This window comes from Mixophyes fleayi, chromosome 12 (genome assembly GCF_038048845.1).
Source record: "Mixophyes fleayi isolate aMixFle1 chromosome 12, aMixFle1.hap1, whole genome shotgun sequence".
Lineage (NCBI taxonomy): Eukaryota > Metazoa > Chordata > Amphibia > Anura > Limnodynastidae > Mixophyes > Mixophyes fleayi.
The window spans coordinates 80,466,295-80,481,668 of NC_134413.1; the positions used below are offsets into that span (position 1 = coordinate 80,466,295).

A 15,374-nucleotide genomic window follows, 5' to 3' on the forward strand; every position below is an offset into this window, starting at 1 on the left:
GATCTCCTGACCACATAAAGCACTGTTTATGTTACTTCTTTGAGGGTGGGCATACCTATATATTAAATATACTATGAAAAATACAGATTTTTATTAACATCTGACATTATTAACTTTTCCACACACCGAAACGACCCCAACCTATTCGATAAAACAGCATGGTAATGGCACAAGGCAGCGGTGCGGAAAATTGCTCTGTACTTTGGTGCATACCCCCCAGCCTAACTCCTTTCCACACAGTTTAATAATAACCTGCTCCTGGTTTTCCCACTTATTTTCCAACTGCAGTAACCTTGTTAATCGCCGCCACTTGTGTTCAGACCAACGTTGGGAGAACCTGCCGGTGATATCACTGGAATATCATGCACGATCCGGCGTTTAGGGCTGACCCGTGGTTTCACCGCTTATGTGCATAGTGTTTTGCCTATAACCTGCTCCGTCTGGTGCGCTCTAAGCGCTCAGTAACGTCTCTACGACCCTTTAAACCAGGCCTGTCCAACCTGTGGCCCTCCCGGTGTTGTGAAACTACAAGTCCCAGCATGCTCAGAGGTATATTAGCTATCTGCTGGCAATGCATGCTGGGACTTGTAGTTTCACAACCTCTTGGAGAGATATATATATATATGTGTGTGTGTGTATATATATATATATATATATATATATATGTATATGTATGTATCTTATATATATATATATATATATAAATATCACACTATACTCACACACTATATATGATTTTATTTATTTATAATATAGCTATGTATGACGATAGGAAGTTGTAAAGTGCAATATCCTGACAGTAATGTGAATAAATAGTGACTTATAGGCACTTTTAGAGCATCTCAAAAGGTTCTGGCTTCTTTTGACCTCCACAAGATGGCGGCGGCGCCCTGCCTCTGACGTCACTTCCGCCCTGGCCCGGAAGTACCCTGACGCAGCGGCGGTTTGGCCTCAGTCAGTCCCTGGTTTCCTCTCAGCGCTGCTCGGAGCTCGGACGCGGTGATCATGGCGGACGTTCTGGATCTACACGAGGCCGGCGGGGAGGACTTCGCCATGGACGAGGATGGTGACGGTGAGGTCACGTGTGTGTGTGTGTGTGCGCGCCCCGGGGGACCCGTATGTGGTCTGAGCCCGGGCGGTCATGGTGGGACTTGTAGTTCTACAGCAGCCGGCCAGACATGTATTATATACAGCTATGTGATAACAGAGAGCAATAGCACAGCCAAAAAAAACAACCAATGAGCTGCAGGTGTGTGCTTCAGATAACAGAGAGCAATAGCACAGCCACAGACAATTATACGCAGTAGTGTGTGTGTGTGTGTATGTATATATATATATATATATATCAATCTCCAGGTGACTAAATCTTCCATCTGATTTCACTTACTGAAATCACAATGTGTCTGAGTCCTAAATTATCCCGACTCGGTGGCCCATGAGACAATTTATGATGCTATCTGCATGGTTACCCTAAATGTATACAGTGTTAGGTGACCTCGGCCCGCTGGGTCCAGAGCACAGGATAAACCCCTATTTCCCGGCACTGAGAGCCCCGGTTTGGTGGTTCATATTTACTATTATTGCTCCTCTTCCCTCTTTTATACCAGGCGGTGAAATGAGGCTGCGCTTCCCTAATACTAACAAATAGGGTACTTGTGTACTTTACGGACTCATTACCTTATTATCATCATCACCATTTATTTATATAGCGCCACTGATTCCGCAGCGCTGTACAGAGAACTCGCTCACATCAGTCCCTGCCCCATTGGAGCTTACAGTCTTAACTTCCCTAATATACACACAGACAGAGAAAGACTGGTTTCAATTTAATAGCAGCCAATTATCCTACCAGTATGTTTTTGGAGTGTGGGAGGAAACCGGAGCACCCGGAGGAAACCCACGCACACATAGGGAGAACATACAAACTCCTCACAGATAAGACCATGGTTGGGAATTGAATTCATGACCCCAGTGCTGTGAGACAGAAGTGCTAACCACTGAGCCACCGTGCTGATCCACGAAGTTGAAGATGTGATTCACGCTTAGATGCTGGAAACCACCGTTGCCGATATACGCATAAGCTCGCCAACAATCCGATATGATTGTAGTGCAGGGTCTGATCCCTTTTCTAATAACGGGGAGGAGAGTAGATGCTGAACGGTTTGGGACGAGGGCGACAAAACATTTGTTGCTTTCTCTGCAAATTCCACCAAACACCCGTTGCTAGACAAAGGTTCCCTCCTATTGGTCTAAACCCTTTCATTGATGGACTGAGGACGACAAAACATTCACGGGGTTCTCTCTGCACTGAGTCCGCAAAGTACACAAGTACCGGAAATAGTTCTGCAGCACTATCATATATAATATATGGTTGAACTATAGGTATAGGATTGTCTCTGCATTAACTATATAGTAAGAGACACCAAACAAATTATTTGTCATTATTAGGAGTGCCACCGAATGCTGGCACGGGGTGGCCCTGTTGGCTTGAACCTGGGGTCATTCCCAGACTGAGCCATGTTGCCATGTTCAGGGTAAACATTAGATTTGCAGCACGTCGGACCCTGGGAGATGATCAGACGCCCATAGATCTGTTTATACTGTACTTGGAAGAGTGAATCTGGTTTCATTGTTTGGGGAGTGCCCAGAGTCTCTATGGGGGTTGGTGAATTCCTGTTTCTAGTCACATAGCCTTTGATGTGTAAATCTAACATCAGGTTTTTATTTTTCCTAGAGAGCATTCACAAATTAAAGGAGAAGGCAAAGAAAAGAAAAGGGCGAGGATTTGTTGCTGGTAAGTCCATAATGCTTAATTATTCTATATACTCTATACAGAAACCTCTTATTGTATCACCTCCGTCTCCCCTGTATTGTGCATTGGATCGGGTGGTGCAGCTGTCTTAATATAAATGTATAATAATCTTGGTTATGACGTGGAAGGAGCACAAGAGTGTTACGTGGATCGGTGCTAACGTGTTATATTTATATTTCCAGCTGAGGAGGGGACCAGGACAAGGGTCCGGGAGAACTATGACAGCGTGGAGCAGGACGGAGATGAGCCTGGACCTCAGAGATGTAAGTGATGATCCACGGGTATCTATCCAGGCAGCGGCCATATTGTTGTAGATCTGTGGCTGAGAGTATAATATATAGGTAGATTGCCGTTCACCTCTTACCTGCCGTCCCTTGGTTCTTTCAATTGAGACATCATCTCTGCTTAGAATTGTGTGTGAAAATAGCTGTTGCTGTCAGTATTGTCTTATTTAATACCGTACCAGCGCTTAGACCGTTCAATGGAGATTTATAACGCCCATCTTAGGGCACAGACTGCTTTTCGAAACCTATAATTGCCAGTCAAGTAAAATATTTTGTTCATCATGTAGTTCATTGTGACGTAACATTAAACAGTTTACAGGCCAAAAAGGCCCTCGGCTCTCTAACCCCCACAACGTATGACGTCCTAGCACGCGGTGGGGGGGGGCTAATTCCCTCCCATATTATTCTTTCGGCTGCGACTGAAATTACAACTTCATGTCTGGTTTCCCTCAGCCGTGGAAGGCTGGATCCTCTTCATCACCGGGGTCCACGAGGAAGCGACGGAAGAAGACATCCATGATAAGTTTGCCGAATTTGGAGAGATCAAGAACGTCCATTTAAATCTGGACCGGAGAACAGGGTATCTCAAGGTCAGTATTAAACCGACGGGGGAGGGGAGCTCACTGTCGTACTGATCTGTATTCACTCTGCGAGGGGTTATAGCTCTTAAAGGAAAAGTCCATCTTTCTGGACACTACTTGGGGTAAATGTGGGTGTAGCTTGCAAATGTAACGTCTATCCTACCTGTAATTGGGTTGCTAGATACATTCTCTCGCAGAGCGTATCTGACATATTACCTTTTCTGTTGTTGCTTCATCTTCGGAGGGTCTACTCTATATACGCCAAACCCGAACTGAAAGATATTCTTACTACCCTCTGGCATCGGTGGTACGGCCCTCCCAACCCCATAAATCTGTTCTACAACCCGCTTGTTTTTCCCTCCGGCAGGGGTACGCGCTGGTGGAGTACGAGACCTACAAGGAAGCCCTGGCTGCCATGGAAGGGTTAAACGGGCAGGATCTGATGGGGCAGCCGGTCAACGTGGACTGGTGTTTCGTCCGTGGACCTCCCAAAGGAAAGAGACGGTAAGAACCGGTCACTGTAATCCGGTGTTGTGGGATATGAGGCCTAGCAAAGCCTGCTGCTAACTTGGTTTATTGCTGCTGTGTTTCAGAAGTGGACGGAGGAGAAGCCGCAGCCCGGACCGGAGGCGGCGCTGACCACCGCGGACGCCTTGTCCACTCCGCGTCGTCTTATTTTCCGTGCTCGTTTCTTGGTTATATGATGTTTAGGGGACTTTAGTTTGGGTTTATTGTCCCTCCTTATTGGGGGTGGCTGGGTATGTAGATCCGGTGAACCAACCACTGATATTTTACATGGAGACCGGTTTAAAAATGTGTGGCAGAGATCTACCGGTGGTCACTTGGAGTGTGCGCCCCACATAACGCAGAGGGCGAGGGTGGCATCCGAAAAGGAGTCTTTGGGCGACACCGCCCGTTACATACCGTTTATTACCATTTTTATTTCTCTCCTGTTTTAGTGGAAGTATTACTTGAAAGAACCGACTTTTGTAACACTTCATAATAAAGTCTTTTTATGTTTATCAGCGATGTGTTTTATTGTCTTGTCCAAGTTGTTATCTTTGTGCTCTTTAATTTAGGAGTCCCCTCTTCTTACCATGGGGGCATCCACCCTGAGGGTCTCACATCTCCTAGACCAAGTGTGACCATGTCGTTATATTATTATAACCGCGCAGTTCTTTATTATTTACTACCAAACACATTACCCCTGGGTAAGATTATTTTTTTGAACCAATGTGTTTCCAGAACGCTCCAGCAGGTGGCGCCGTTACCCTTCTCCGGATAGACCAGCACAATCCAATGTGTGATCAATACAGCCGGCGCCAATAGGAATTATAGCGATCAATGAGCGGTGTTTTTACTGCAGTGCGTTCATCGTTTAATGTTTAAAAGCGACAGAACTCTATAGATAATCAGCAACACCCTCCTGCCTCTCTGTCTGTGTTTAATTACTGTGTGCTGTTCCCAAGCACTGCGGAGTATGCTTGTTATATATAAATAAATGATGATATTATGCCTCTATGGTCTTCTCAAGCTGACGTTTGTCATTCCCAGCGGAGGGAGCATCAATGATATTACATATCACACACGAGCCTGATCTATAATACCTTGTACGAGGGGGGGGGGGGGGGGATTAGTTCCACTAAAAGACAATTATCAACGTGAAATTTTAAACGTATAAATAAAATGAAAATTGGTTCAAAGTTGCAAGAATTATGTCTCGGGAAGAGTTGCAGAATATGGGATTGAGATGAGCACTAAATACATTTATGATTCTTATACTTACATGAAGCTGAACGAGATCATTTAAGAATTCTGCTACAGCGTTTGAACATTGCTTTAATGTGGGGATGAAGTGTTGACGTCCTCTATGGTATAAAAAATAGCAGATAGGACACAGTCTAGTTAAGTATGAAAAGTAGAGTAATATGGGATGAAAGTTGATGAAGATATTTAAAGGATAATTCCACTTTCTGAAAATGATTTTACCCCCCCCCCCCCCCCCTTCACCTGATTGGTGGGTTTCCCTCTGCACAAGGTGGGCACAACAATACTCCCAACTTCCTCCCCCCATGCAGAGGAAAAGAGGCCACAAGTAACGGAATTTTAAAGCCAATTGAGAAATAAAAATTCGCTTTTCATAATAGAAAAAACAAGTATTCGTATCTATTGAGATAAACTGCAAAGTTTGTTTAGATGTCGTTTTTCAAAACATAGAAAATTTCATCTTGAGAAATTGCCTTTACATCTGACCCAATTTATTGTATTTATATCTTAGCTATTTTTTTTTTTTACCAAACCCATTAGGTTTAAATACTACGTAGAAAATAAAATTGTCTGTAAGGTATCCTTGATAACTCTTGTATATTGCCAGTATGGTAACATATTATAGTAATTATAACTAGTGACTAATGAGTCTATCGGGATGGAGCAGCTGTTTCCGGCGAGCAGCAATTCACGTTGTATCAGGCACAGGAATAAGCAACCGGTAGCTCTCCAGGTGTTGTGGAACTACAAGTCCCAGCATGGAACGTAGATGGTTCCAGGCTGCTGACTTCTGATCTAGCTGGTACTTGTGCCTGGAGAGCTATCTGCATTTATTAGCCTGGCTCCGTTCTCTCCTCTTCCAGGAATACACAGCAGCTCGTTGGGGGGGGGGCCTGCGCTATCACTCAAGGTCGTTGTTGGCTGTGTCATTTCCTGGTAATGGGAAACACAGCTTGGTCTATATTTACTGCGATGTCTTCCAGGGATGGAGGATACAGTCACCGCAGTAGTTATCCCAGAGGGATTCTGCTTACAGGCAGAGGACTAAAACTGCTTTATCCAGTTATCCCAGAAAGTTGTGCATGGATCGATTTACTAACAAGTGACAAGAATACAGCGTATTAAGATAGCTCATCCTAGATAGAAATATTTTGGGATAGCTATTGCTTCACTTGTATATTATTATCATAATGGGCTGAGCTGGATAATATACAGGAAATAATTGGCATGTTTTTACTCAACTAATCATGTCCTAGGCAGCACGGTGGCTTAGTGGTTAGTACTTCTGTCACTGAGAGTACAGCCTATCCAGTCACTGGGAACCAGTGATATCACTGAGAGTGCAGCCTATCCAGTCACTAGGAACCAGTGACATCACTGAGAGTGCAGCCTATCCAGTCACTATGAACCAGTGACGTCACTGAGTGCAGCCTATCCAGTCACTAGGAGCCAGTGACATCACTGAGAGTGCAGCCTATCCAGTCACTAGGAGCCAGTGACATCACAGAGTGTAGCCTATTCAGTCACTAGGAACCAGTGACATCACTGAGAATGCAACCTATCCAGTCACTAGGAGCCAGTGACATCACTGAGAGTGCAGCCTATCCAGTCACTAGGGACCAGTGACATCACTGAGTGCAGCCTATCCAGTCACTAGGAACCAGTGACATCACTGAGAGTGCAGCCTATCCAGTCACTAGGAACCAGTGACATCACTGAGAGCGCAGCCTATCCAGTCACTAGGAACCAGTGACGTCACTGAGTGCAGCCTATCCAGTCACTAGGAACCAGTGACATCACTGAGAATGCAGCCTATCCAGTCACTAGGGACCAGTGACATCACTGAGAGTGCAGCCTATCCAGTCACTAGGAACCAGTGACATCACTGAGAGTGCAGCCTATCCAGTCACTAGGAACCAGTGACATCACTGAGTGTGCAGCCTATCCAGTCACTAGGAACCAGTGACGTCACTGAGTGCAGCCTATCCAGTCACTAGGAACCAGTGACATCACTGAGAATGCAGCCTATCCAGTCACTAGGGACCAGTGACATCACTGAGAGTGCAGCCTATCCAGTCACTAGGAACCAGTGACATCACTGAGAGTGCAGCCTATCCAGTCACTAGGAACCAGTGACATCACTGAGTGTGCAGCCTATCCAGTCACTAGGAACCAGTGACATCACTGAGAGTGCAGCCTATCCAGTCACTAGGAGTCCATGACATCACTGAGAATGCAACCTATCCAGTCACTAGGAGCCAGTGACATCACTGAGAATGCAGCCTATCCAGTCACTAGGAGCCAGTGACATCACTGAGAATGCAGCCTATCCAGTCACTAGGAGCCAGTGACATCACTGAGAGTGCAGCCTATCCAGTCACTAGGAACCAGTGACATCACTGAGAGTGCAGCCTATCCAGTCACTAGGAACCAGTGACATCACTGAGAGTGCAGCCTATCCAGTTACTAGGAACCAGTGACATCACTGAGAGTGCAGCCTATCCAGTCACTAGGAACCAGTGACATCACTGAGAGTGCAGCCTATCCATTCACTAGGAACCAGTGACATCGTTGAGAGTGCAGCCTATCCAGTCACTAGGAACCAGTGACATCACTGAGAATGCAACCTATCCAGTCACTAGGAGCCAGTGACATCGTTGAGAGTGCAGCCTATCCAGTCACTAGGAACCAGTGACATCACTGAGAATGCAACCTATCCAGTCACTAGGAGCCAGTGACATCACTGTGAATGCAGCCTATCCAGTCACTAGGGACCAGTGACATCACTGAGAGTGCAGCCTATCCAGTCACTAGGAACCAGTGACATCACTGAGAGTGCAGCCTATCCAGTCACTAGGAACCAGTGACATCACTGAGTGTGCAGCCTATCCAGTCACTAGGAACCAGTGACATCACTGAGAGTGCAGCCTATCCAGTCACTAGGAGTCCATGACATCACTGAGAATGCAACCTATCCAGTCACTAGGAGCCAGTGACATCACTGAGAATGCAGCCTATCCAGTCACTAGGAGCCAGTGACATCACTGAGAATGCAGCCTATCCAGTCACTAGGAGCCAGTGACATCACTGAGAGTGCAGCCTATCCAGTCACTAGGAACCAGTGACATCACTGAGAGTGCAGCCTATCCAGTCACTAGGAACCAGTGACATCACTGAGAGTGCAGCCTATCCAATTACTAGGAACCAGTGACATCACTGAGAGTGCAGCCTATCCAGTCACTAGGAACCAGTGACATCACTGAGAGTGCAGCCTATCCATTCACTAGGAACCAGTGACATCGTTGAGAGTGCAGCCTATCCAGTCACTAGGAACCAGTGACATCACTGAGAATGCAACCTATCCAGTCACTAGGAGCCAGTGACATCGTTGAGAGTGCAGCCTATCCAGTCACTAGGAACCAGTGACATCACTGAGAATGCAACCTATCCAGTCACTAGGAGCCAGTGACATCACTGTGAATGCAGCCTATCCAGTCACTAGGGACCAGTGACATCACTGAGAGTGCAGCCTATCCAGTCACTAGGAACCAGTGACATCACTGAGAGTGCAGCCTATCCAGTCACTAGGAACCAGTGACATCACTGAGAGTGCAGCCTATCCAGTCACTAGGGACCAGTGACATCACTGAGAGTGCAGCCTATCCAGTCACTAGGAACCAGTGACATCACTGAGAGTGCAGCCTATCCAGTCACTAGGGACCAGTGACATCACTGAGAGTGCAGCCTATCCAGTCACTAGGGACCAGTGACATCACTGAGAGTGCAGCCTATCCAGTCACTAGGAACCGGTGACATCACTGAGAGTGCAGCCTATCCAGTCACTAGGAACCAGTGACATCACTGAGAGTGCAGCCTATCCGGTCACTAGGAACCAGTGACATCACTGAGAATTCAGCATATCCACTGTGTGTGTCTGGCTGCCATGCCAGATGCCCCCCCAGAGAGATTTTGAAAAGGAGATAATAATTTGTACGGGGTTAGCTAAAAAAAAAGATGCAAACCATGAATAAGACAAATCAGATGCATGTTTGAGTGGGATTACTGCTTTAAACAGGATGGACTGCCACTGTTGAAACTCGGATACAGATTATATTTTGTGATGTTTGAATCAATTACAACTTGAAACCATATATTTGAAGCTACATTTAATTGTTTATCTTGTATTAGGACTCAGGCAAACTGTGTCTATGACAACACAAGGATACTCTTGGCGATGTAGCTACTTATAGCGCTTGGCCGCGTTCATCTCTTTGTGTATTTGGAAGGTCTACTGGCAGTGCGATTCAAGATTTGCGTTTGTGCTCTACAACCACCCGAAACTCTGATTGTCCCAATCTCAGAATACGTCACCCGTTCCTCACATGAAACTCTCTACAACCTTCCTCTTATGATGGTCGCAGTTCCCTGAATGGAGACCCACTCCGGTGACTTCCAGATCATATTTACAGGAGCCTCTCGACCTCTTCACGGACACCGCGGCCGTGGAGGTCCGGAAAGATCCGGTGCCCAAAGATGCCGTATCGTTGTCCGTTCCCTGAGCGTTGCATCGGCAAACTCTTCTTATCTCCCGGCTGAAGTGGATGGTGAAGAGGCCGTAGATGATGGGATCTAAGCACGTGTTGAAAAGGCCAAAAAGGAAGAGTATGTGGCTGAGGGACGGCGGAACCTTTCGACGGGTCAGCATCTCCGGAGAGAACCAGTACCAGATTCCAAGGAGGTAGTAAGGTGTCCAACACACGATGAACGTCAAGACGATCACTAACGACATCTTAAAAGTCCTCATCCGAGCTCGAGGAATGTTATTGTATGAGCGTCGAAGGTTGATTTCTTTCGAAGAGCCTGGAAACAAGAACACATTATGAAACAGCCTTGCAACAATATCTGTACAAAGTATTGAGCCAATGCTTGTTTTGATCAGTGCTTCTCAAATAAAGCCAACTAGCGCCACTACCTGACATTAATTATTTATGCATGGCATAATCAAGATTTTTATACTTCCATATATGTGTCCACCATGCTCTCAATCACTCCTTTGCAAGTTTCCGTATTAGGAAGGCGGTGTTTCTCTAACTGAGCAGATACAATGTGAGTGACAGTCTTGTAGACTTGCGGAGCAGTGATGTCACAGCAGCTAAACAAACTGCAGCCTCCTGAACTTTTCATCGTCAAGAAGGCCAAGACACAATGCTTTTGAATTTCTTACTTTGAACTAAGATAATGGGTACATAAACTACACATTTATGGAGGACCTATCGGAAATCATTCAGAGATGTGATTTAAATATACCACTAATGGCAAATTTAGGGATTGACCGAGAAAGCACAATGATATGTAGCAAGTGGCCCTCACTCCCCACCACTCACCGCAGGCCTTCTTCATCTTGCGAGAGATCTCTATGAGGATCCGTGTGTAGCAGAAGAGCATGATGAGTAGAGGTAGCAGGAAGAGAAAGCAGAAAGTGAACATGTTATAAAGCGTCTCCTGCCAGTGCTCCTGAAAACTGTCCACGGTGGCACACTGGACGAAGTACACCGGCTGCGATCGGCTGACCGTGTGGAACACGAAGAGCTGGGGGGGAAACGAGAAGAAGAGATTAAGTGGATGCAATGAAATTGGGAAGGAATGTTCTACAACGCATTTCACAATCACTGCACCATCGCTTCTGAATATGGGACCACCCTGCAAACTCCTCAAGACATTGGGCCTCAGACCTTTAACCTACCTGTGGCGTAGCCAGAAGAAGGCTCAGAGTCCAGGCCACGGACAGCATGGCCTTATTCTTCTTCTTTGCATCTCCGATCCCCAGTGGGTTTAGTATGGCAGCATGGCGGTCAAGACTAATGACCACAGTAACAAAGGAAGAAGAGTACATGGCCACCAGCTTGAGGAACATCAGGATCCGGCAGGCCGCGTCCCCAGCGTACCACTGGACGGTGACGTTCCACACCGCGTCCAGCGGCATCACGACGAAAGTGATGAGCAGGTCGGCCGCCACCAGGTTGACGATGAGGATGCGGATGTGCGATTTCTTCCTGTACTTGTGAGTGATTGTCCACAGCGTGACCGAGTTGAAGCAGGCGGAGGAGAAGAAGAGGACGCAGGTGATGGCCACACGCACCTTGGCCGCCATGGAGAAGGTGGGGAGGACAAATTGGTCTTCGTTGACCAGAGTGATGTTGGGTCCGTGTGGATTCTCAAGGTCGTTCACACGGATGCAGCTGTGGTTCAAGGCTCTGAATGCACAGAGGTCTAGGAAGCCGGCCAACCCATCACCCAACACTCGGTCACTCGTGTTCATCTTGGATTCAGCGAAGGTCTTACCAATGACAGAATGTGTACGTCCAGCTCAGAGGGAGGTAAAAACATTGCACATGGCAGCTTCAAAGTAATGTTGGATAGCAACGTCTCCTCATCGAGGTGACTCAGATCTCGATTCACGGGTGGACGTGCACAAAGTATGTTCTCCATGGTAACAAGATCAACATTTCCAATAAACTTGACTATATTATTCTGCACTGACCAGGGTTATGTTCCTCTTTCCATCAGTGATTAAGTGTTGTGTCTCTGGAGCCTACAAAATATATATCCTTAGAAGATATATGCCGTCACTGCTCTACAGCCATCAGCTCCAAACCTGAAAATGGATCACATTCATTGCCTCCTTAGCCAAGTCCACCAGTTTTCCAAGGTTCATTGCGTCTCTTCCTTCGGACATGATTTCCCGATCGGCAAGCGTAAAATCCCAAACATTCCTGGTAGGAGCAACATCTATATAACACACATTGTCCGCAGTGTAATCTGCTGTAGGATCACAGTTGGACGGCTCGCCAACATCCAATTAAAGAAGCCGTCCGTTTCTGGCGATAGCCTCTGCAAAGCACAAGAAAAAACAATTATCACTTATCCCAGCTCTCGGAAGACTCAGGCTTGTCCCTACATTACAAGTCTTCTTACAAAGAAAGGGATTCACACGTCTGTGCTATGAACTAGCAGTTGAGTGCAGAAAGATGCACTTATCAAATCTGTGTGCATCCCTGTGAGCAAACAATTAATCTTAATTAAGTGCAATAATTAGCAGTAATATAAGGTAAACACTCCAAATAGAGATTTGCGGATAGCAGGGGAATAGTTAACAAAGCGTGGGCAGGTGACCTAAAGGAACGTCTCATATTGCCGTTGAAAAATAAATGTAATTTCACCTCTGAGGCCGGGACCTGATCATTTATTTATAGACTAACAGAGTGCGAGTATTTCACAAGGGAGGGGAATTTTCTGTTGTTGATGTGAGAGCGTGTGAGGCTCTCTGCGACTATTATGTTGTAATCTCACCCTGCTGACGTTCCGTCCACAGGAATGACAACGTCTCCTGGAATCCCACCTTTCCTGACGCATCGGTCGGGAATGAAACTTTTGGGGGCTTCAATTACATAGTATAATTACACAGGGCGAATGCTGTAAAGCGCTACGGAATTTGCTGGCGCTATATAAATAAATGTTGATGATGGTGAGATTAGGAATATTTTAGGTTAAATTTGAAGGTTAGGGGGGGCAGCAGTTTTCCGTCTCGTCCCAGGTGCTAACATTCTAAATTACAGCTCTGTAAACACATCTCATGCTATGCTACAGATGGGGGGGGGATTTCTTAAGCGTTAAACTTTGTCCACATTAACCCCCACCGACGGCCCAGGTTTTCAGAAACATCCCTGTAGATGAATCGTCTGTTACATCCTTCTACAAGGGAATCCAAAAAAACATGCACAGCTGGCGTGTCCTGATGTATAGAACTGCAGTAATAGTTTGTTTAATGATCTGTAAAGCAGTGAAACGATTGGTTACATCTTAATTAATTAATGCTTCAGCAAGATTAAGGTCCCTTGGGATGGGACTGGGGTAACTGCAACTGATACAATTACACTATGGGGTCTTTAAAGACTTCATTTTTGATACGAGAGCATCAATATTGGGGCATTTTGATGTCAGAGCAATTTGGATACAGTCTTCAGCGTCCAATCGATTTCTCTGCTTTGTTTTTATGTTCGTTAGAGTGGAAAATCCTTGTTCGCAAAGGTAGGTTGTTGCAAAAGGCAGCAACTTTTTGACTGCCTCCTCATGTGCAATTTTGATGCATTGGCAGCTGTTGACATCCAAAAATATGACAGATCTGCTTTGTTTTCAAATGCAATACATGCTTCATTATTGCATCGAAGCTCAAGAAGTGCCTCTGCCAACCCTTGAGGCTCTTCTGGTACAACATCAATTTCACATTTATAGGGGTCTACAATCCAACTGACAGCATGTGAATCGGCAGCATTACCCCCAGGAATTTAATTTCTACCCCATTTGGGGTAATTTACCCCTGTTCCCTGACCACTGCTCTAGAAGAACAGCTTGTCTCTCTATCGCCATCTGTTGACTACCAGTGTTATTGCAGCAGCTGTACTTTTTCCATTAAATCTATATTTCTTATCTTAAGTGGATTCCATTCACCTGCTGTCTACACCGTACAAAGATACTTCCCCATCAAGCATAAAAATAATGCACTCAAAGTGCCGTTTGTCTGTTTAATAGATAACAACTTTAGAATTGTGGCAAACACAAATATATAGCTTAAAAAAAAAAGCAATGTTAACATTGTATGACATTGGTACAATGATTTTATTTTGTCCATATGAGATCAGACATTTAGCCCCGTCCCTACCTCTAATCCACATTTCCATCATACAATACACCAACAATGACTGCAACTTCCCAACTCCCTCTGGCACCCTGTCCTCTGCAGCCACTACTCCTTCAGTCGCCGCCACCAGTAAGTCCCCGGTCACCTCTGACACTCATGTAACCCTTTGGCTGCCAGTAGATTGTGTGCAGTGTCCCTGCAGCTCACACTCACTCTCCCGGACCCTTAGATAAGCAGCGTCCCCAGGAGGAGCTGGAGAGAGAGGCTGCATCTCTCTGCAGCACAGAATACAACACAGAACTTACCAGTCCGCAGTAGGACGCTGCAGGGTGGTACTCCCAGCCTGGGGAAGCCAGCAGATAGGTTGGTGGTGTCCTAGAAGGGTCCTACAGGGAGAGTCTGCAGCCTGACAATGTTAGAGGTCATTCATTCATTGCAGATCTATTCCGCCCCTCCTATCCCTCTATCTCTCCCTCCAGTCCTGCTTGTGTGCTGTGCCGCCTTGTTGCTGCAGGTAATTGGGGTATGGACGCCTACCATGCATCATTACTGCCACCCTGCAACTCCTGCGTGAGCGGAGGGAATTGTCAGACGCTGCTATTAAGTGGGAGAAACAAATGGATTCATTAATGGAGCACTGACACCCCCCTCCTCTCAGAGGCTGCAGCAGCCAAGAACCCCCCATCCGAGTAATTGTCTTATTCTGTGTCTGTTCTCTATATCGTGGGCTGTGATACCCTCTGCTGGCCTCTGCCACTATATACCACGTTCCTCAGGGAGCACCCAGCGTCTGACACTCTCCCCACCGGGCTATCCAGCGGTAGCCAGACGTTCATGCAGCAAATGTAGAGTAAGATTGTGCAAAGTTGTTCTACCATAGTGATCTGACACATACAGGTCATTTACTCTGCTTGTCAGAACATTGCTCTGTCCCATCTACCCCCTGACAGATACATAGTGATATATTCTGCAGATTATTACATTACTGACCTCTCTAGAGATCTGCAGAACATTGCTCTGTCCCATCTACCCCCTGACAGATACATAGTGATATATTCTGCAGATTATTACATTACTGACCTCTCTAGAGATCTGCAGAACATTGCTCTGTCCCATCTACCCCGACAGATACATAGTGATATATACTGCAGATTATTACATTACTGACCTCTCTAGAGATCTGCAGAACATTGCTCTGTCCCATCTACCCCCTGACAGATACATAGAGATAT

At 46.1% G+C, this 15,374-nt stretch overlaps 2 protein-coding genes across 2 annotated transcripts; one reads left to right on the plus strand and one right to left on the minus strand.

Annotated features, from left to right (window-relative positions):
- The first annotated feature begins 916 nt into the window (after window positions 1–916).
- RBM8A (RNA binding motif protein 8A) lies at window positions 917–4,702 on the plus strand. The gene is made up of 6 exons (XM_075191765.1): window positions 917–1,072; window positions 2,735–2,794; window positions 2,995–3,075; window positions 3,550–3,686; window positions 4,045–4,181; window positions 4,271–4,702. Exons 1-6 carry the CDS (start codon window positions 1,006–1,008, stop codon window positions 4,314–4,316), a joined length of 528 nt encoding a protein of 175 aa, XP_075047866.1. The 5' UTR covers window positions 917–1,005; the 3' UTR covers window positions 4,317–4,702.
- Window positions 4,703–9,531: 4,829 nt separating this feature from the next.
- Window positions 9,532–14,956, minus strand: LOC142109229 (gonadotropin-releasing hormone II receptor-like). The gene is made up of 4 exons (XM_075193327.1): window positions 14,448–14,956; window positions 11,188–12,335; window positions 10,829–11,033; window positions 9,532–10,304 (listed from the first exon to the last, which is right to left on the minus strand). Exons 2-4 carry the CDS (start codon window positions 11,761–11,763, stop codon window positions 9,823–9,825), a joined length of 1,263 nt encoding a protein of 420 aa, XP_075049428.1. The 5' UTR covers window positions 11,764–12,335; window positions 14,448–14,956; the 3' UTR covers window positions 9,532–9,822.
- Window positions 14,957–15,374: the final 418 nt, after the last annotated feature.

What these genes read in the sequence shown, in the direction of transcription:
- RBM8A (XM_075191765.1), top strand. Translation starts at nt 1,006, where the DNA reads ATGGCGGACGTTCTGGATCTACACGAGGCCGGCGGGGAGGACTTCGCC. An exon ending in CATGGACGAGGATGGTGACG is followed by an intron (nt 1,073 to 2,734) that starts GTGAGGTCACGT and finishes TATTTTTCCTAG; the next exon opens with AGAGCATTCACAAATTAAAG. An exon ending in AGGGCGAGGATTTGTTGCTG is followed by an intron (nt 2,795 to 2,994) that starts GTAAGTCCATAA and finishes TTATATTTCCAG; the next exon opens with CTGAGGAGGGGACCAGGACA.
- LOC142109229 (XM_075193327.1), bottom strand. Translation starts at nt 11,763, where the DNA reads ATGAACACGAGTGACCGAGTGTTGGGTGATGGGTTGGCCGGCTTCCTA. An exon ending in TTCTTCTGGCTACGCCACAG is followed by an intron (nt 11,034 to 11,187) that starts GTAGGTTAAAGG and finishes TTTCCCCCCCAG; the next exon opens with CTCTTCGTGTTCCACACGGT. An exon ending in CAAGATGAAGAAGGCCTGCG is followed by an intron (nt 10,305 to 10,828) that starts GTGAGTGGTGGG and finishes TCTTGTTTCCAG; the next exon opens with GCTCTTCGAAAGAAATCAAC.